Here is a 22,090-nt window from a genome sequence, read left to right as displayed (position 1 = left end):
TAGTTTGAACAGGGTCAATCATGTTATTAAAAATCACATCAACCAGATTTAACCTAGATCAATATCTTATTTAGTTAAATTAAAAACCCAAATTAGATTAGTTTCTAAGTTATATGATTTTTAAAGTTTAACAACCAAGGATAAAACAATTCACCTATACTATCTTTTGGCACAAGCATCAATGATAAAACAGGACATCAATTTTAGTCCCATTCTGTCCAATTTAAGCTCATCTGCTCACAAAACACAACCTTATGAAGTATTTTGAGTCCCCTTCCTGAAATCGAGGAGCAAATATCATTTGGGAACTGACAGGTAATTCTGATCCTTCCAAGGCAAATAAGCAATCTTCAGAACACTGTTAGTGCTCAGTAACCCAATGACTCTATCCTACGAGAACTCAGCAGAAATTCATAGACGACAACATTGGTTGTACGAGGAAAAGCTGGCTATACACAGCAGAATCCATGTTGTACCAGAAGGGTTTCCGATTTGAAACCGAGAACTGGAAAGAGTTGCCTCATTTTTCTATCAACACCATCAAATAGAAAAGCTTAGCGCTATAATGACAAAGTAATTGATGAATGATATATACTTCTAAATTGTGTATCTTTGAATAACCTATTCCTTTTTTGAACAAAAAATTTGAACGATCATATATAGACTACGACTAAGAGTGGAATGGATAAAAACCTTTTTCCAGCAAAAAACGAGGTTGCCGTTTAAAACTGTAGATCATGCTGCTTGCAAGAAGCAGGCATTTGTTATCTACACATTATGGTTGCTGGGTGCAAGTAATTTGTCTTCCTCAGATGAGATCTCTGAAAGCTGAAGATTTGACTTGGAACTCATTTTAGTCCATTCGTTTTCGACACGGAAGAAAACCCATTGGAATCGGCGAATCATCTCTAATGCAGTGATTGTGAACACTGTAAGGTAATTGTGCCGAAGATGGGCAGACAGCTTGTAAGTCCATGCCAAACGCAGAATGAAATTGCTTCCTATCACCCAAAAATAAACCTGCAACTCCAAATTTACACAGTAAGATAACAGAACAAGAACAGCTAGGTCAGCCACCATTCTACTTGGAAAAAAAGGGTGGAGCGCTCCATCAGTGGGTCAGCCCAGACTAATTTGGCCTGGCAGCCAGAGCTTTATTTACAGAATGAAAGATAATAGGAAGACTATGGTGAAAACAAATGGTCAATCAGTTAATCTGAGATGTCAATGGGCAAATTGGTTGTCTTGTTGCCTATAAATAACTGGATCTATGTGTTGAACAAACAGGCCAAAAGTATCAGAGACGGTTTAACTAAACCCGGCAAGACAACCATAATCCTAAACTGACTGCTGTGAATAGGAGTGCTGTAGAATTCTTACCCATTTTCGTCCATGTAATAGGTGTGAACAGAGACTCGGTTTGTTAAATTTGAAAATTCGGGTGAAGCAGCTGGCAAAAGAAAAGGAAACTCAGTATTAGGCCTACAAGTCAATATTTTTGATGAGGTAAAAAAGCTTAGAAATAAACATGGTTTCAGTAGCAGATCATATTTACAAAATGATGCCAAACAAACAAACGAATTAACATCATTAGTACAGTAAAAAAATTTGTAAAAAATTAGAGAATAAAAAATAATCCAGAAGTTAAATAACTGTCCTTCAATTATCCTCTGAAACTACAGTTATAACTCCAATTTCAAAGTCAAGGGTTCATGAAATCCTGTTCTTTTATTAGTAATAGTACAAAAGGCAAGCTGTAGAAAAGGGTGTGTCATAGTTCAAAGTTTCTACATGCTGTTTTGAATGCAAAGCAAAGCCAGTAAAATCACCGGGAATACAAGGAAGCCAACCATTAATACAATTCAAAACACAAAAAAGAAACTGGATCTCTGGGATGTTTCGGAATGTCAAGGTGAGTTGATTCTCAATAAGTGAGACTAATGGTAATGACATTTTCGAGTAATCTAATTTGAAGATCACTCGCAAGTAACTTTTCAGATTGTAATTGAGAAACAGTACAATAGCAATCATCATACCTCAAGTCCCAATCCCTGGTCACATCCCAGTAGAATGAATATAATGAGTTTAAGACACCTGAGAGAAGCCACAGTGGCCTATAGAAGTTTGTCCAACTATCTGGGAGGACATGGTATTTAAGGGCTGAAAGAAAAATCACTGGTACTGCGGTTGAATATTTTAAAGCTGAAACAGCAAGTAAATAAAGTTAATACAGTATTGCACCAAACAACATGCCTTGTATGAAGTCCAAAAGAAGAAGGAAAAAATAATACCATATAGAATTGTTAGCCTGAATACCAAATAATAAACTAGCACATAGATTGGAGGGTAATGAAAGGAAATTTCAAAGTAAATTCACCATTAAAAAGAGCTGTTTTCTCCTTAGTATCCTTGTATTGTCGAAGACACTGAAATAATCGGAAAATGTAAGGCAAAACTAGAATTATAGGGATCCCAATGGAGTGGCTGCCGCAAACAGAGTCAGCTTCAAACCATGCTATGGTGGCAACCTGCACACAAAATATCTTGCAATAAGCCTCATAGAACCATCATTTGTAGCAAACCAGATTCATACAGCAAGTGTCATTCATAATAACACTGAGAGGATAGAAACTGCTGCAAGTTAAATTTGCTGGTTAGGCTAGGCAGTTCAAATTATTAGCTTGAAATGTGAGCTAAGAGAAATGCACAAAGTCCTGTAAGATTAAAAAAAAAAAAGGTTCCATAAAACCGTGAAGACATCATTTTAAATTGAATCTGGTAGCAAACAAGACTAGCAAAAGGAAAAATAAACTAACCTGGCGATGGACCATACGACAAACTGAGCGCTCCAGATCTGAGAACACCTGCACAAAGTTGGTATTTACAAGAATATCAAGAAAGTATAGGAATTCAACAAGCATCAAGAAACCATTTCCTCATCTGTCACTCTGAATACAAATATTGGTTACAACTATATCATATTCTCTTCAATATTTCTTTGGAATAATATGACAAAGGAAAGTGCAAGCCTAACAAAGTGGATGATGCATTGATGATCACCACGTTTTTTATTCCGGAAAGGAAAAAAATTGAATTCATCAAGTATAATGTGCCCAACACAGATACAATAGTGCAATCCAATTACACACTTTATGAGCTGGTTCAAAGCTTATTCTCCAGCAATATGGAATCCTTGCACATAGCAGATAAACCCACATTAAATAGAAGGCTTTTAAAAACTGCAATCATCAACCATTTTCAAATAAAGTCCTAAACTCTCTTATCTGGGAATTGACCACAGAAGGCCACATCGACAATAAGAGAAAACAAAGCATACCTTTGACATGGAGGTCAAAATATCAGCTAAGAAGAAGTCAGAAAATGTAATAGCCTGTAACAACAGCGGAAACAAAAAATGGGTGTAAATATAAAAAATTAAATAAAGACAATTTGAACTGCAGCTGCAATTACACAGTACATTTCTCTCCCAGACCAATGAGTCAATTGTCCAATAGTGCTCGCTATAGGTTCCTCCAAGAGAGGTTATGATGGGTAGGAATTACAAGTCTAATGGAATTCTGGTATAATGAAGTAGTTGCTACAAACTATTAACAAGCATCCATTGATTTCAGACCAATTAAATTAAAAAAATCAGACAACACTTAGATTTTGTCAATGAGGTATAAGCAACCAAATTATTTGATACTTAGTCACGGAGCTTTTTAAGTCTAGATTTTTATATTAGAAGTCCACTCAACAGATCAAAAGGTTGATAATTGGCATGAATTAACCGCAACAAGAATTAATGAGACAAGCCCCAAATTTTTTTTTTAACTTGCCTGTAAAGGGAAAACTATCCGCCAAAGAGTCCTTAGCAAGTAGTAGCGGGATGACAAGTAAAAAATATCGAAGGGGAATATCAAAATCAAGGCAACAGCACAGTACAAGAAGACCTGTGATAATAGAGAATGTTAGTTGATTGTATTTCCATTATAAATACCAGTGGTGATAAAAAAAAAAAGATGAAGATTTAATTCTGAAAAGGCAGTATAGGATGGAATGACTTTGCTTTTCAGTCATATAATCATGATATTCAGAATATTATATTCAAGAGTATCATTTTTCTTGTCATCCAAACATTATTTTTTTGTACCAAATTATACTGTATGCTTTACTTTACAATTTTCAATTGAGGTTCAAATTTTGCAGCCCAGTAACTATTTTCCTAGTTCCTGTATATAATCTTCAAAAACCAACATGTTTGGCATTATAATTCAGCAAACTCATCTCTTTCTCTATGCATAAGTGAATTCTTGTAGTTTGTTGTTTCAGCGCAGTAACTATTTTACAAGTTCAGATATATAATCTTCACTGTGTTTCGCAATACAATAGAACATGCTAAAACACTCATCTCTTTCTCTATACATAAGTGACTCATGGATTAGTTCGGCATGTGATGACATGCAGGAGTAGGAGAGACCACTACCAGAGGACCACACTGATATAGATCTTCTAAACTGACAAACTTTCAATTGTTTATGACACTCGTACTTCCTAATTCCTATAGCAACTTCTCCAACTTAGTGACAAGCTTAAAAGTAATAAGGTCAACACAGATGAAATAGACATCGGGAAACCGATAATCACCTTAATAAATCTATTAAACGAATCTCATATTTTTTCTCAATAATGAATATCATCATCTATTTGAAATTCTAAACTTGTGCACTTAAGTATTCATGTAGGAGAAAACAGAAATCCTCTTGAAGCATAAACAAATCATTGCAAGAAGTAAGGAAATGAAAAAAGAACCCATAATAAATCACTAAGTGAACGAAAGAAATTGTCAGCAAAATATAAGATCATCTATTACACTGGTTGTGATGCAGCCAATGATACTTCTCCGTGAGAATATAGGTAAAGATATGCTGTCATGCTAATTGGGACAATGATGGTCATCCATGTGGCAACCTGCAATGAACAAAATGGCAAATTAACCTCAAAAGGTGCACATGAAAGCAATAAACATGGACTAGAAAACAAGTTCTGGATAAGAGAAAAGAAAAGGGGAAGACAAACTACAAGGAAACAAAATTATCTCATCCTCTAAACGGGACATTTTGCTGCTCAAATATCACATTATGTGGCACAAAAGGCACTTTGATCATGTAGTGCTTGCTTAACATATATCCAATAGGTAACTGGAACCTAAATCACTAATCACAACAGGCTACATATGTTCCAACCTAAGATGTAAAAGACTAGCAATACCAAAAGGAAATAAAAAAAACACAACAAGGGGAACACTAAGCTATGACAGATCTAATGCATCAGTTTTAAAATACAAACCTTCCATATTTCTCTGTGGGTAAGATGATTTTGGTCCAGATCAAAAATCTTGGCATAGCTGATGGTAGACTGTGCAAAAACCCACAAATTAACTCCCCAAAGCCACACCATCATAGTCTGCAAAACAAAAACCATACAAAAATTTCCTCACTGTAGAAATAACGAGATTAATATATTCTAATGTCAATAAAAACAAAGGTAACTGACCACAAGAAGAAGAGGATTGTAATACAAAAAAGCTTCGTAAAGAAAAAGGTCCCGCAAATTCACACTCATTCTCATAACAGAATCCCATCCAATCTACAAAATTCAAACATACACCAAAACATGAACTTGTAATCATAGGTAATAAACACCACTCATAAACAAATAGAAGAATATAAGTCTCACCTTGCAGCAAAAAAAACCCCAGAGAAAAAACAACAGTACCTATCCAAAACAATTAACCTCATTTAGCATTTTCAAACACCTCAATATAACAAAAAGGCCAAATAAGTAAGAACAAAAACCTTAAATCTCCATAATAATATCGGAGACGGCATTATAGCTGCAGTACTAATCGGTAAGCTAGGAATTTTCAAATCATTTGTCTCTGTCGAATGTAACAAACCTTCCATTTCAGTGTTTCCCTGTTCACCATCTAGCAAGTATTGCATAATACAATTATTGAATCAAAAATCTTCTTTTTTTTTTTTTTCTAAAAAAAGCACACATTAAACTCAGCATTAATATCTAAAAGAGCATTCCAATAATAATCTTTTATTAATATTATTTCTACCAAGATCAAAGACGACAGGTCGGCTACCAGACTTCCTTAAGTGCGGACTATTGCTAGGCGGTACCACTTGTCCTCCAAACATAGATTTAATTGCTGATACTTTACAACCCTGCAATACACACACACACACACAACAGATTTCATCTACTAACATACAAGCAAACAAAAATTAATTAATTCAATAATGCAGTTACTTAGTCATCAAAATCTAATGCTTAGAATTAAGTGAAATTGGATCTTAATTAAATTTTTAATAAATATCAATACAAATAAGTATAAAAATAAGAGAAAAAAGTGAAATTATATATAGAAACTGAAATAATAAATAAATGCAGGTTAAGAAATCAACATTGCAGAATTTCATAGAGAAAACAAGATTAATTAATTAATTAGTTAAGAAGTTAATTTACTGAAGCAGACGTTGTCAGTGATTGAAGCTTAAGTTAAAATTAGAGTCAGAAATCGGATCTAAAATTAAAATAGAAAAGAAAAAGAAAATTTACTAACCTGGATTGAGTGATTAACAGTAACGGTAAGATTAATGTGAAAATTTTGGATCGCAAGAATTTCACAGAGAGACAGAGAGGGAGAGGGAGAGGAAGAGGGAGATGATTAATTGATTAAAAATGTGATTAGAGGGAAAGATTAACTGAGAAGCTTAAGAATAAGGTGAAGACTTGGATCTAAACTGAATTAGAGAAGGAAGAAATGGAGATCGAGAGATCGACTTACAGAGGAAGATAGTGATTATTGTTAATCAGATTGATGTTGGATTTGATCTTTGTGATTATGGAGATCGACGAGATGGGAAGAAATGTATTTATTTTGTTTTGTTTGTTTGGAGGGATTTTTGAGTGTACAAAATAAAAATGTTTTCTTCTAGGAGAGAATTTATTGTTATATTTGTCGGGAGAGAGCTTGTACGGCTTTGGGTCATTATAAAGAACGCTTTGGGTCATTATAAAGAACTGAAATAACGAGAACGTTTTAATTTGTGGCAGTAATGATTTTTAAATTGTTATTTATTTATTTATAAATATATTAAAATAATAATTTTTTATTTTTTATATTAGTGTATCAAAATAATTTAAAAAATAAAAAAAATATTTTTTTACAAAAATACCAACCAATGGACTGTTCCATGATCAAAACTATTATTTAAAAAAAAAATTATTTGTGGTTGATGGAGATCTTTATTTAGATATAGTTTGATACTAACTTTCATTTTTTTAAAGTGATTTTAAAATTATTTTTTATTTTAAAATTAATGTTTTTAAAATTATTTTAGACATATATATATATATAATAATAATTATAAAAATATATATATAATTTTAATGTATTTTTATTAAAAAAACACTTTCAAAAAATATTTGCATTACACTATCAAACGCATACTTAATCTTAGTCGACTTAATTGGTTGATTTGAGAAATTTAGGATATGAAATTTAATCCAAGTTGAGTTTTTAATTGAATTAAATATAATATTCATCCGATTAAATTTGATTGACTCGATTAGATTTTTAGAAATTTAGTTGATTCCAACAAAACCTAGTTCAAATCTAATTTTGGTCAGTAACTTGTTAAAAAATAATAAATATTGTTGTTTCAATAAAAATAATTAATCTAAATTAACTTGATGACTTAATAGTTATATTTTTTTTCTGCGACAATTTCTAGATTGAGTATGATAATTATGATTCATTCCCTGGGCCAAGTTAACATTAAGGATTTGTTTGGACATGTCGATACATATATCGATAAGTGAATATTTTAATTTTTTCTTAAATCTTTAAGTTATTGGTACATGGTATTCATCAATCCTCTAATTTTGAGGGAAAACAAAGCATGCTATTATTTCATCATCACCATGTTTAAGAGTCGTCCAAAATCTATTATATTAATATTAGACATGAGCTTTATATGTTTAGTTATAATCATTCATTATATAAGATTAGGTTATACAAGAGAACCAAAATGTTAAGGCTCAGAAAAAACTCTTTTAGAAGAAAATTAATTTGATTAGTTGGACTAGACAAAACAATAAATTAAAAAGAATTAATTCTTCATAGACCAAGAAATTATAAACTCAAATCCAAGTCTAGATTAGGTTGGAAAAAAAAATTATAGCCCGAAAATTTATTTTATAATAAACTCAAACTCATGCTCATGCCTAAGCCCGAGCTCAAAGCATATACATGTTTAAGCTTAAATTTCATTTTGTGTATTTTCTATTATTTTTAAAAGCTTGATGATCTTTGAACTTAATTTTAACTTTTTATATTTCCATTAAATAAATACATGTTTTAAAGGGTTTTGAATTTTTCTAAAACATGTAAATCAAGAATTATTTGAAGATTAACTTTTAATTTGGGTATTAAACAAATGATTAAAAACATTAGCATCTAAGAATTTAGATTATCTAACCGTATGTACAAAAGAAGAAGCTCCACCATAAGACTTGAGATTTTAATCCGTGTCATGGAGGATTATTCTCGTTGTGTATTGTAAGAGTTTAGGAAACTTCACTTAAAAAACACTTTATAATCACTACGCCATGTTTGGCTGTGTTCGCAAAACATGGGAGCCAATCCCGCCGCGCTCAACTCATCTTGCTGCGCAAAGCAAAAACATTTTTCTGTAGCGAAACAACTTTCGTCACAAGTTACGTTGCTTTACGTGAAAAGAACCCACAAAAGTACACCAAAATCTATGGATCTTTTTACCCGCTTCCCGCCACGTTCTACTATTTTGTTATGCTAAGGACTGTTTGGTATCACTTGAGTGTTTTATTTTTCGTTTTCGATTTTAAAAAAAAAATGATTTGGATACCAAATGGTTCCTAAAAATTTTCATGAGTTATTCTATTTTAATTTTATTTTCTTGGGTGCCTTTTTTTTTTTGGTAAATACTAGTCACTATTAAAAATGAAAATTGAGTTAATACATATTTTGTATTTTATACTATAGGATTAGTTGTTCTTATAATATAGTTTATGACAGGCTAGGGCTGGCTTAAATTATTTTTCTTATTGTTTTGTCAACACCCTTTTTTAATTGTAAAGAGGAATCTCAATTTATCATGTGTAATTCGTCTTATAACTACTTTTAGATATAGTTTTCCCCCCTCAATTACTATAATTCCTTGAATTCTGATCTTATCAATCCAAAAAAACATTGCAGTAAATTCTGAAAGGTATAACTCAACTGATTTGACTCTAAATTTGCTTTCTAGAGATTATCAGTTTGAGTCTCATAAATCTTAGGACCACTGGAGACTTACATGGTCGTTAACTTCAAGGCTCGTGAAAATAATCGAGGCACGCACAAGCTAACTCTGACACAGAAACATTGTAACATGAATAACATAATATAGTTTTCATATTTATATTTTTTGTAATGGAATTTGTAATGCGAATGAGTTCTTTAAAGAATCATAAAGTTAATGTTCATACAAAATAAATAAAGAATTATCAATTCTCAAACTAAAATCTATGAGTTTACTAACAAACATGAAATTATTTATACATGATGTTTAAAGATTTTTATCTGAAAAAAATTGCTGGACAATTGTTTTTCGAAAATAAGACACCGTGTTTTCATTTTTAGGGAATGGATGATAACTTGGAATGTTATTTATTTGCAATTTAAATGCTACATATATATCTTAATTACCATGACAAGGACAATTATAGGATGATACATCTCCTCCGTCAATATGTGGAAACAAAGGCAAGAAATCTACCAAGATATCTGTTAAAAAACCTACCAAATATATAAGATAAGATTTTACACATATACCTAATATGGTATCCTATTTATCCCATGCAATATTTGTAAAAATTCTCACTCATTGCACATTATGCCTATAAATACACATTCAAATATCCTTTCGAGGAATGCCTTTTAATTTCATAAGAGAAAATGCTCAAACATTTGGCGATCTTTCTCACCATCCTAATCTTCTCGAGTGCTCTTGAAGCGAAAGAGTCCAAAACCAGGACCCCTCATCATTTAGTTTCTTTAAACTTGCTTCATGCCTCAGAAACTAAGCCTTTGAAATACGCTCCATCTGGACCTAATCCAGGTCCTCCTCATGTAGTCTCTTTAGACTCACTTAGAGTTTTAAAAGCTGACATTTTAAAATACCCTCCATCTGGACCTAACCCTGGTCCTCCTCATCTAGTCTCTTTAGACTCACTTCGAGTCTCAGAAGCTAACCCCTTAAAATACCCTCCATCTGGACCTAACCCAGGTCCTCCTCATGTAGCTTCTTTAGAATCGCTTCGATTTTCAAAAGCTCATCCGTTGAAATACCCTCCATCTGGACCAAACCCAGGTCCTCCTCATGTAGCCTCTTTAGACTCGCTTCGAGTTTTAAAAGTTGACATTTTGAAATACCCTCCATCTGGACCAAAGCTTGGTCCTCCTCATCTAGTCTCTTTAGACTCGCTTCGAGTCTCAGAAGCTAATCCCTTAAAATACCCTCCATCTGGACCTAACCCAGGTCCTCCTCATGTAGCTTCTTTAGAATTGTTTCGAGTTTCAAAAGCTCACCCGTTGAAATACCCTCCATCTGGACCTAACCCAGGTCCTCCTCATGTAACCTCTTTAGACTCGCTTCGAGTTTTAAAAGCTGATATTTTGAAATATCCTCCATCTGGACCAAACCCTAGTCCTCCTCATCTAGCCTCTTTTTACTCACTTCGAGTTTCGGAAGCTCATCCTTTAAAATACTCTCTATTTGGATCAAACCCAGGTCCTCCGCATCTAGGCTCTTTAGACTCGTTTCAAGTCTTAGAAGCTGATCATTTGAAATTCCCTCCATCTAGACCTAACCCTGGTGCTCCCCATGTTTTTAATTGAAACAGGTCTAGAAATGGTGATATGGGTTACCTATCGTCCACCTGACCTAATTGGATTCTTCCTTTATGTTAAAAATAAATAAATTAATAAAATCAGGTTCAAATCATCCATATTATTCAAAAGAAAAATGTTATATCATTTTTGGGCTGGGTTGTTGAATGTTACTCATGCATCAATTTTTATATTTCAGACAAGTAAAAGGATTGCACAAATTAAATTAGTATACATTAATTTCCAATCCCAACTTTAAGACCATATTGTAAAGAAAAAGAAATTTAATAAATCAAGAAAATCAAGAACTCACCACCACAACACTTGAAAGCTTGTCCTTTAATCTTCGAACCAATGTTGCAAAGCACACTGCATAACTAGCAGGGATGAGAGCAAAAGCCATGAAGGGGCATAAGACGAGTGTGTAATATTGTTCTATAAAAATTGTTGGCCATAAAAGGATTAATATAAAATTTAAAGGAATATCATTTCAGTTAATGATATCAATTAAATGAATTATTTTTTAGAATTATATTAAATGACTTTACATGAATTTGAATTTTTGTATTTGATTTTTTTCCCATCACGGTTATGATAAAAAATGCAAGGTATCATCCAAACCAGATTTTCCTGATCCCTTTATTTATTTATTATTTGAAGAATTATAAGAAAGAGAAAACTTTATAGCAAGCTGTCAAATCTGATTTTATGAAAAATTCAAAAAAAAATCTAGGTAATTGAATCACTGAATCACAGATCATTATATCAATTGTTTTTATTAAAAAAAAAATAATAATTACCATGATCATTTTATATTTTAGTTGTTTTTAAATTTAAATTTTATATTTTTAAAAGTTACAATTTACATCCTACACCTTACTGTGGTGTAGCAATTTACATGCTAAATTATCCTATTATTTAGTTTATTTGAAACTCACTAAAAATATAAATAATAATTTTTTAAAATACTGTAGAAACAAGTAAATTATAATAAGAATAAATTTTTCTTATTTATTTTTAATTAGATTGAGTGAGTGAAGAATTAATAAAAAATAAATGAATTAAAACTCGATCAAATCGAGAATCCAGTTTAATAACCAAGCCTGAAATTTGGAACCCGGCCAAAAAGCCGAGAGAGGAAGACACAATTTCCACGGCACCAGAATTCTCAAATCACAACATCAAAAGCTCATCACCCGTAACGCCACCTGTCCAGGGTGCACCAATGATCCCGAGATATAGATTTACGTAGTCGTCTATCCCAACCCCAAAACAACTCGCCAATATCTCGCGGGCTGACTTGTCAATCACTTGGTGACCCATTTTGTTACCAAACCCACCCCCATTCTCACGCTTATTTACAATATCTTGCCATTCCAATCCTGGACCCCGCTTAACAAGCCTGACCATACCAAAATTATCCCTCTCCTAATTAATCGTGTACATGTCAGCATAGAATCATCTCTCCAAGCCCACGTGCTGACACGTGTCGAACACCCACTAATCCTAGGCAAAACGTGAATAAAATAACAGGCATACCTAACTGCTGTCTTGTCTCATAACATGTCACAAAGCAAGTAACAATGTGGTTAGCTAGTGTTCTTCTTTGATCATCTTCTCTTCTCTATTAGTTTTTTTTGTTCATCATTAATCACCTTTTTTTTCTTCGTTAATGGATTGATTTAATTAAGCTAGTGGCGGAAATTCTGCAGTTTTTTTATTGGTGAGTGCCCTTCTTTCACACCATATTCATTGTTGTTGTTGCTGCATGATTATAATAATGTTAATTTAGTTTCTGATAATGACATTAGATTAGTCTTAATGACTGTTCATTTGGAACTTGGCGACCGATTATTTTGTTTGTTTTGGATGTTCTTGCTTGTTGTTTTGAGAAATGGTGAAAGAATAGGGAACCTGTCATCTCTGGTTTCAGGGTTGAAACAAAAAAAGCCGAATTCCAGCCACGAGTTTTAGTGTTAGGTAATTAGTTTGCAGGAGAAGAGGGAAGGGAGCATGGAACCTGTATGTGATTTTTGTGGAGTGGAAAAGGCAGTAGTTTATTGTAAACCAGACTCCGCAAAGCTGTGCGTGCACTGTGATGGATGCGTGCATTCGGCTAACTTTCTGTCGCGGAGGCATCGGCGTTCGCTGCTATGTGATAAGTGCAGTTCACTGCCTGCAGTGGCGCGTTGCTTAGATGAAAAGTTGTCTATTTGTCAAGGATGTGATTGCAGTGCAAATGGATGTTCAAGCTCGGGGCATCAGCTTCGGGCGCTGAATTGTTATACAGGGTGTTATTCCATGGCTGAGTTTTCGAAGATTTGGTCGCCGGTTCTTGAGGGATCTTCTTCCGGAGGCTTTGATTCAGGATGGGATTCACTCAATTCTGGGCCAATAAATGAGAATTGCATTAGTAGTTGCTTGGAACAAAGGGACAATGAGGGGTCATTCGGCTTGTTTACTGGAAAGTTGAATGAACTAGAATCTTGTTCCAAGCTTGAGCCTTGGAGGGGGCCTCCGAGCATCATCATGTCGAATCCAAATTACATTCCTTGTTGTAGAGATCAGGTGCCTATGTTTCCAGAAGTGACAAATCTGCCGAAGGTAACGTTTCATACCGACAGTTTTCGCTGATTGGAACTGCAACATAGATGGTTTTATTATGGCTGTTTTTACTATTATACTAGCCCTTTTCACTAGGTTTTGTAAGCTGCTTAATTCTAAGGAAAAGCTAGTGAAATCTAATACAGATCTTTTCAATTCTGCAGCAGGGTTGCTCCATCTTTAAGGATATTGGACTTCCGGATGGTGAAGATCTCTGTGAAGGTCTCAACTTGGACGATATAACATTGGACTTTGAAAACAGTGACGAAATATTTAGTTGTTCAGAAAGTCAAAGCAAATATCAGTTTGGGGATGTAGGAAAAGAGTGCATGTTAATGGAGAAAAACTTATCATCAGTTACCGGGTTTAATGGCCCTATCGAGAATGCTATAGAGGTTTTTTCTCTATAATTTTCTTCTACAGCTATCTTCAATTACATGTCTGTTAGTTATTCTTTCCATATCGCATGACTAATCTGAGGTAGTCAGATATTGTTAATTTGCAGCATCATGCGACTACTTGTTTTGAAACCAAACCATCGTTGCTGACTGCTACCTTTGTGTGTGCTTTTTTAGGTGTCATCATCGGGACAGCTGGAATGTGTTGCTTTCCAATCATCTTGTGTTTCTGGGCCAGCTAGCGCAATGCAGACCATAAGTGGTAATGCTAACTGCAGCATATTTACGAATCCCAGTTGCAGCAGAAACCTCAATCTAGGATTCCCTGCTGTTTCTGGACAAGTTCATTCAAGCATGTCTCTTCCGCTATCCAACATAATTGGTGAAAGTAGTGCAGCTGATTATCAAGATTGCGGATTATCACCACTATTTCTGACTGGTGAATCACCATGGGAGTCGCATTTGGATGCTAGCTCGCCACAGGCAAGAGACAAGGCTAAGATGAGATACAATGAAAAGAAGAAGACGCGAACGTATGTGCTTCAACTCCTGCTTCTCAAATTTTTGTGGTGTTTACTATAAAAAAATCTGCCTACTTTCAACTCTAAGAGATTTCACTCAATTGTGATGTTTTTGCAGTTTCAGCAAGCAAATCAGATATGCCTCTCGTAAAGCCAGGGCTGATACTCGAAAACGAGTAAAAGGTAGATTTGTTAAAGCTGGGGAAGCATATGATTATGATCCTCTTCTGTCAAGCAACTTCTGAAACAGATTGCCGAATCTTTTATCCCTTTCCTTACAAGAGAATACTGAAAAGTAAATAACAAGGTAATTAACTCTCCACTTGCTTAATGTTCATGCATAATTTTCATGTATGCTATCTGTTTTCCTTCTGGTTTCCAATCAAGCTGATTTATTTTTTGAATGCAATGGCAGATCTTTAGCACTAGTAAACCCCTGGATTGTTTGAGTTGGACAAGCAGATCACATTTCTTGGCAGCAAGTGAATTGCTTCAACCATCATTTTTCTCAAATATTCTTCTACCGGAGATCCTCCTTTAGCCTTTTCCCACCACCTCCACCATCTTGCCGTAGGGCAACACCCTTATTGGCAGTCAATTTTGGCCATTGTAGATGCATATTATCTCCTAGTTTCTCTATTCAATGTAATAAATTTTGATCCAATTATATATAGTTGTCAGGTTCAAATAAAACCTGAACCTCAATTTATCAGAATAATAAATGTCAATTTCTACTTCTCTTGTTGCTCGTGTATCTAATTTGCTGCACATTTGCAGCCCCTAGCTTAAAACACCTTGCTATCTTATTTGTTCATATCCAGAACTCTACAAGAAAGTACCTGCAATGGTATGGTTCTTACCATTGTTAGACTCAAGCCATGACTAAAATGATATGAAAGCAAAGATGAATAAAGCAAGCCTGGTGTATGAAGTATGAAGTCCTTGATAAATCGTATCCATCTTCTTTGGGATGACAAGTTTTCATGGTTTACGGGCTGCAATGTGGACCTTTCTTAGACACTACCTAGCAGCTACAACATTATATTGTCTCTTGGACCCCTGCCTGGACAACATAAGATGGTGCTCTCTGTGATGATATAGCTACCACTCATCATCTATCCTTTGTGATGTAATGCCATTTCTTGTCGATAGTGCTGCTATTAACATCCGGTAGAATATGTTGCTTCTACTTAATGCATTTTGCAACTTGGAATTATCAAGGAAAATGCCACTTGAATCATTGTAAACAGTTCATTCTTTGTTGTCATGTCTGCTTCTCTTGCGTGAATCAATGGTCGAGACGATTCCTCTCCAAACCAACAAAAATGGAAGGTGTTTCAGCATCTTCATTACCACAAATAATTATAAAATCCCGGTTGATGTTTTCCTGTTTAAAAAAGCTGAGGAAAAATAGATTACTACTGTAATGAAAACTTCGCAGGTAATTAGGCAAATCACTTGCATATCACCATCTTCATAGCTTCATCTTTATTATTCTGAAAGGTCAATCTTTTTACACAGTTTGCTACATGGGAGATTTTCCCTTACCTTTTGATCTAAATGATTACACACTATTTATAACCAAAAAGACAAGTACACACACCAGAAAAACATTACTTTGGACAAAAAAGAGGTGATAAAATTAGAAAATTTCCAGAGAAAAAAAAATACATTTTCTGATTTAATTTGATCTCTTTCAGAGGATTTCATGGAGACAATGATTCCAGGGTATCCTCTATTTCATCACCCATTTTTCTGTCTGTGTTTTTCCTCCTCTCTTCTTTTTCCAGGAATCCAAGCAGCTGCTATGGTCTCTGTATTTTCTTGATATATATGGTGGTGCATATAACAGAAATATTGACTGATCAATTTAATCACCCACTTGCAACAATTCTCATATGCACCCAAAACCCTTCAAGTGACAGTTTTGTGTTCTCTCCATCAATAAATCTCAAGAAAAAAAAAATCCTTGAACAGCACCAGAAAACTAAAAAAAAAAGGGAAGAAAAAAGGGACAGAAAAGGTGAAAAAGAGAAGCAGAATCAAAGAAACAAAAAGGGCATTTTAAGTGATCCAGAGCTCTTCTTTTCAAGATTAGAATCGCACTGCCTTCTTTCTCTCCAACTCACAATAGTTGGAAGCAACACCTCAGTTGAAGCCCCTATGAGATATCTTTGTGTAAGATTTTGGCATGTGTTGCATAGCATGCATCTAACATGCCTTCGAGCTAGGAAATTTGCTCCATGCACCCATTTGTCACATTTTTGACATAAAAGTGCATCATCTGCTTGACAATATAATGATGCCCTTGATCCACACAGCTCACAGCAAACCAATCTTGAGGTTGCCTTGGATGAAACCACCTCTTCGCCACAAGAACCGCCTTGGTTATTTCTCTCCTGATGAATACCCCTACACATTTTCAGAATCTCTCTCAAAATGGAATGGACAAAAAGAAAGATGGAAGAGGGCCATTTATATAGTAATAATGCTCACCTTCATTTCCATGGAGGGGAAATTGTGTCCTAGAATTTTAGCATATGACATGAATGCCACTACTCGACAAAATAGTCACCATTTTTCCCTTTCTCAATGTCCTATCCTTCCCATCAGAAGTTTCTGTCAGCTTTACGCCTTGCTCAGAAACTTGTGGTTGAGAAAAATAGTCTGAGAAAAGAAACTTGAGGTGGGTTCGATTCAATGCACCAAAGGGTCTATTTTTGTGATTAAAAACTAGAGACAATTGTGACTCCACTAGAAATGATTAAAACTGAAAAGAGTACTATACAAGATTAAGTAAGTTACAAGCTTTATGAGATGCTTGAAGGCAATTTATGAACCATGATCTCTGTTGTTGAGTGGTTAGCAGGTCCATTTTTTGTTACTAAAGAAGGGTTTTGCATGGCCAGGAATTAAAGCCTCCTTGGAGGTGGGAACCTACCATCATACATGCAAGTTCCTTGCATGTACAGAGGGCTCAAATTGATTTGTCTAGTTTTTCTCTTGGGTCGACGGGGCATTTGGTCCTTCTACTAAGTTTTATCTCAGTTTGGTCCCTTACTTTTACTTATCTTGATGTGTCAATCTTCAGCTCCTTGTTTGTAGTTATTTGGTCCTTCTATCAATGACAACGTTAAATCACACCATTAAAAGCAACCATGACATAAACTCGAAACATCTAATCTGGTATTTGAGTTTCAAATTTATCTTGAACCCGACCTGTATGGTATGACTACATTTCATACGACAAAATCACATGATTATCATGTAAACTCGCAACATCCATTTTATGATTATTATGTTAAATTACAATATTCATTCTGATATTTGAGTTTCAAATATATTTCATACAATATAAATATATGATTATTATGTAAACTCGTAGCATATGCTATGCCACAACCATGGCTAAAACAACGATTTAAATCAATACAAAATGGTATGATTTAATGCGAGATGAAACTAAAACAAAACAAAGAGTAAGTAGGACAACATTAAGACACATAAAAGTAAAGAGACTTAAGTGATACAAAATTGAGAATGGAGGGACCAAATCAACCCCCTTAAACCTTCCTCTTTTCGTATGGTACCATTTATTTTCAGACCATAAATCACTGCTGGTGTACGTGGAGAGCTGTAACTGGATCGGATGTCCATGTCTACCATTTTGTTTAAGGGTTCATGTATTTGTCCAATTGACTGGTTGAAACGTGAAAGCTTCAAGTTCTTATTGACGCCATCCAAACTCCAAAATCAAAGAAATGGAGAAAATGGAAAACTACTTATTTTTGGCACAATCAAAGATTTTTTTGTTATTGTTTTATATATATATATATATATATATATATATAAAACATTAACATGTTTGGTTAAAAATCAAGAGTTTGAATCTTTTTAGGGTCACTAGAAGTTTACATGGTCATTAATTTTAGAGTTTATAGAATTAGTCGATGTATATCAAGTTGACTCAGACATCCATGTTAATAAAAAAAAATAATTTTTTAATTTAAAAAAAATAAAAAAACATATCTTTTTATATTTACTATCCTCGTTTTTCCTATCTTGAAAAAATAATCAAATAAAACAAAAATATTTTTTATTTTTATAATGACTAACAACAAATCCAAATATGTTATCTAACCGACCTTAAAGCAAGAAAATAGAAAGTTAACATGTGTCATGTTCTCCAAGATGGGAACTTTTTCAAGGTTTTCACATCAAGCTTTCTCTGGTCTTCCATGGAGTCCTACTTGCTAGATGCTGTTCTTGTTGTATGCTTGTGTTTTTTCCACGTCCATTAATCTTAAATAAACCCAACCCATCACACGTTTTGTGGCTGGTAATTACTCACTTGAATTATTTAAACTTATTTAACAAAATTCCTAATCACCTAAAAAAAAGAATTAATCTGCTTGCGTAAAAGGAGAGTTGAAAGGGGATGAAGGAGAGGGTGACCTCTCATTGATGTGGATTAATACCTAAACATATATTTTTCACTCCCTATGTATCTCTTATAGTAGGTGAGCATTAGTTTTCATGTCTACGTTATCCTGATGGGGATTTAAATTATTTTAAACATAAAAAAGTATAGATCTTGGAAAAATATTTTTACATTGTAATTAAAGTTGAAATTATCTTCTATTGATATATCTTCTATTTATTTTAGCAACCATAATGTTTTTAACTAGAATAATTGTTTATGTTTTTTAAAAATATATATTGATTGTTAAAGTAATTTAACTAAAACACATTAAAATAGTATATTTATATTTATGTGATTGAAAGCTAAAAAAAATAGTAAATATAATAAAATTATGTTGAAAATCAATTTAAAATTTTAATAAATAAAAAATCCATTGCAATTGAATTTTCATTAAAAATTTAATACTACGCTGCTGCTATTATTAGATCAAGTAATTTTTTTTTATTAAAATCATGTCAAAACTAAAGAATAAATAAATATGATAATTTTTTTTTTTGAAGTGTAAATAAAAAAAAACCGAAGAAGAAGAAAAAGCCAGCAAAAACGAGGCCCAATGTCTAGCCCATCATTAACAGGGGAGCTGAGCCCGCATGTCCAACCTGTATTTTTTATTAAGAAAGAAAAAGACATGTCGTCGATCCTAGAAGCTAGATTCCTCGACGGTTCCTGCATTTTGTTGTTTTTTTCCAGAAGATGCCAAGATGGTATCATATCAAGGAAGCACGTAGATATTACAGGCCTCAGCAAGTACATATTGTTATTCACCACTAAAAATTTTTTTTTTTTATTGAAAAACATGGTCTAACACTAAACATAGTCTAGTTTGAAAATGTCAACGTTGCTAGAACTCTAAGTACATCAATTAGCAAGGAGATCATTAGTTGAAGCTTGCGCTGTCTTCAAAGAATTATCAGGTATATCACAATGCTTTCGAGTGACAGTGTAGGTTGTCGGGTATATTCTCTCAGCTGCTATATTAGCGATGATATACATTCATTATTTTCATTGTTATCACTGCCACCTCCTCCTCCTCCTCCTCCTCCTCATCTGATCAAAACCAACTCAACATCAACCGAAACAAAAGATTCAACCAGTAATGATGGTAATACTTTGGCCTTGATCCTATATGAAATTTTGCATCAACTTGCTTTACTAATCATATTTGATGTGGTTATGTCACAGCAATATATTAAGGTTTATGTTATGGATGTGCACCAAAGTTTGTTAAGGGAATAGGAACGGATGATGGGCACAAAATGAAATTTTGAAGTGCATCCACATAGGGTTGTTATGTGTTCAAGAAAAGGGTTTCGCCGTTTGCGGAAGAAAGTCTGATGTAGAACAAGTAGCAGAAGCATACATGCTCAAGAGGGATCACCCGAAATTCAAAGGCAACTGAATTTCGGCAATCGGGGCATCGAAGTCGGAAAGCCGCGAAACTCACCGAGTCAAAGCGTTTCGCCGTTTGCGGAAGAAAGTCTGATGTAGAAAAAGTAGCAGAAGCATACAAGCTCAAAAGGGATCATCCGAAAATCAAAGGCAACTGAATTTCGGCAACCGGGGCATCGAACTCGGAATACCGCGAAACTCACCGAGTCAAAGCGTTTCGCCGTTTGCGGAAGAAAGTCTGATGTAGAACAAGTAGAAGAAGCATACATGCTCAAGAGGGATCACTCGAAATTCAAAGGCAACTGAATTTCGGCAACCGGGGCATCGAAGTCGGAATGCCGCGAAACTCACCGAGTCAAAGCGTTTCGCCGTTTGTGGAAGAAAGTCTGATGTAGAACAAGTAGCAGAAGCATACATGCTCAAGATGGATGCCCCGAAATTCAAAGGAAACTGAATTTCGGCAACCGGGGCATAAAAGTCAGAATGCCGCGAAACTCATCGAGTCAAACGTTTCGCCGTTTGCGGAAGAAAGTCTAATGTACAACAAGTAGCAGAAGCGTACATGCTCAAGAGGGATCAACCGAAATTCAAAGGCAACTGAATTTCGGCAACCGGGGCATCGAAGTCGGAATGCCGCGAAACTCAGCGAGTCAAAGCGTTTCGCCGTTTGCGGAAGAAAGTCTGCTGTAGAACAAGTAGAAGAAGAATACATGCTCAAGAGGGATCAACTGAAATTCAAAGGCAACTGAATTTCGGCAACCGGGGCATCGAAGTCGGAATGCCGCGAAACTCACCGAGTCAAAGCGTTTCGCCGTTTGCGGAAGCAAGTCTAAAGTAGAACGAGTAGCAGAAGCATACATGCTCAAGAGGGATCACCCGAAATTCAAAGGCAACTGAATTTCAGCAACCGGGGTTCGAAGTCGGAAAGCCGCGAAACTCACCCAGTCAAAGCGTTTCGCAGTTTGCGGAAGAAAGTCTGATGTAGAACAAGTAGCAGAAGCGTACATGCTCAAGAGGGGTCACCCGAAATTCAAAGGCAACTGAATTTCGAAAACCGGGGCATCGAATTCAGAATGCCGCGAAACTCATCGAGTCAAAGCGTTTCGCCGTTTGCAGAAGAAAGTCTGATGTAGAACAAGTAGAAGAAGCATACATGCTCAAGAGGGATCACCCGAATTTCTAAGGCAACTGAATTTCCGCAACCGGGCCATCGAAGTTGGAATGCCGCAAAACTCACCGAGTCAAAGCGTTTCGCCGTTTGCGGAAGAAAGTCTGATGTAGAACAAGTAGCAGAAGAGTACATGCTCAAGAGAGATCACCCGAAATTAAAAGTCAACTCAATTTCGGCAACCGAGGCATCGAAGTCGGAATGCCGCGAAACTCACCGAGTCAAAGCGTTTCGCCGTTTGCGGAAGAAAGTCTGATGTAGAACAAGTAGAAGAAGAATACATGCTCAAGAGGGATCAGCTGAAATTCAAAGGCAACTGAATTTCGGCAACCGGGGCATCGAAGTCGGAATGCAGCGAAACTCAACGAGTCAAATGGTTTCGCCGATTGCGGAAGAAAGTCTGATGTAGAACAAGTAGCAGAAGCATACATGCTCAAGAGGGATCACCCGAAATTCAAAGGCAACTGAATTTCGGAAACCGGGGCATCCAAGTCAGAATGCCGCGAAACTTACCGAGTCAAAGCGTTTCGACGTTTGTGGAAG

At 34.9% G+C, this 22,090-nt stretch overlaps 2 protein-coding genes and 1 long non-coding RNA gene across 7 annotated transcripts; 1 reads left to right on the top strand and 2 right to left on the bottom strand.

The window, feature by feature from the left end:
* Positions 1-566: 566 nt before the first annotated feature.
* On the bottom strand, positions 567-7,049 carry LOC118052899 (uncharacterized). 5 transcript variants are annotated; one of them, XM_035063993.2, is made up of 14 exons: positions 6,635-7,049; positions 6,128-6,236; positions 5,859-5,989; positions 5,740-5,778; positions 5,557-5,649; positions 5,350-5,466; positions 4,876-4,971; positions 3,840-3,953; positions 3,338-3,391; positions 2,817-2,864; positions 2,378-2,528; positions 2,037-2,202; positions 1,381-1,450; positions 567-1,020 (listed from the first exon to the last, which is right to left on the bottom strand). In XM_035063993.2, exons 2-14 carry the CDS (start codon positions 6,207-6,209, stop codon positions 769-771), a joined length of 1,413 nt encoding a protein of 470 aa, XP_034919884.1. In that variant the 5' UTR covers positions 6,210-6,236; positions 6,635-7,049; the 3' UTR covers positions 567-768. The 5 variants fall into 5 exon arrangements, with proteins under 5 accessions (XP_034919884.1, XP_034919901.1, XP_034919893.1 ...); XM_035064010.2 differs by having other exon boundaries at positions 6,155-6,236; XM_035064002.2 differs by having other exon boundaries at positions 6,860-7,049.
* Positions 7,050-12,619: 5,570 nt separating this feature from the next.
* On the top strand, positions 12,620-15,551 carry LOC118052933 (putative zinc finger protein CONSTANS-LIKE 11). Its single transcript, XM_035064035.2, has 5 exons — positions 12,620-13,588; positions 13,753-13,983; positions 14,164-14,519; positions 14,626-14,814; positions 14,923-15,551. The coding sequence occupies exons 1-4, from the start codon at positions 12,998-13,000 to the stop codon at positions 14,750-14,752; spliced, it is 1,305 nt and encodes a 434-aa protein (XP_034919926.1). The 5' UTR covers positions 12,620-12,997; the 3' UTR covers positions 14,753-14,814; positions 14,923-15,551.
* A 414-nt stretch (positions 15,552-15,965) lies between these two features.
* Positions 15,966-17,545, bottom strand: LOC118052942 (uncharacterized). The gene is made up of 2 exons (XR_004688280.2): positions 17,004-17,545; positions 15,966-16,919 (listed from the first exon to the last, which is right to left on the bottom strand). It is a non-coding gene; the product is annotated as an uncharacterized lncRNA (long non-coding RNA).
* Positions 17,546-22,090: the final 4,545 nt, after the last annotated feature.

This window comes from Populus alba, chromosome 7, assembly GCF_005239225.2.
Source record: "Populus alba chromosome 7, ASM523922v2, whole genome shotgun sequence".
NCBI lineage: Eukaryota > Viridiplantae > Streptophyta > Magnoliopsida > Malpighiales > Salicaceae > Populus > Populus alba.
Note: the sequence above shows the minus strand (reverse complement) of the source record. Positions and strands in the feature narration are given on the sequence as shown.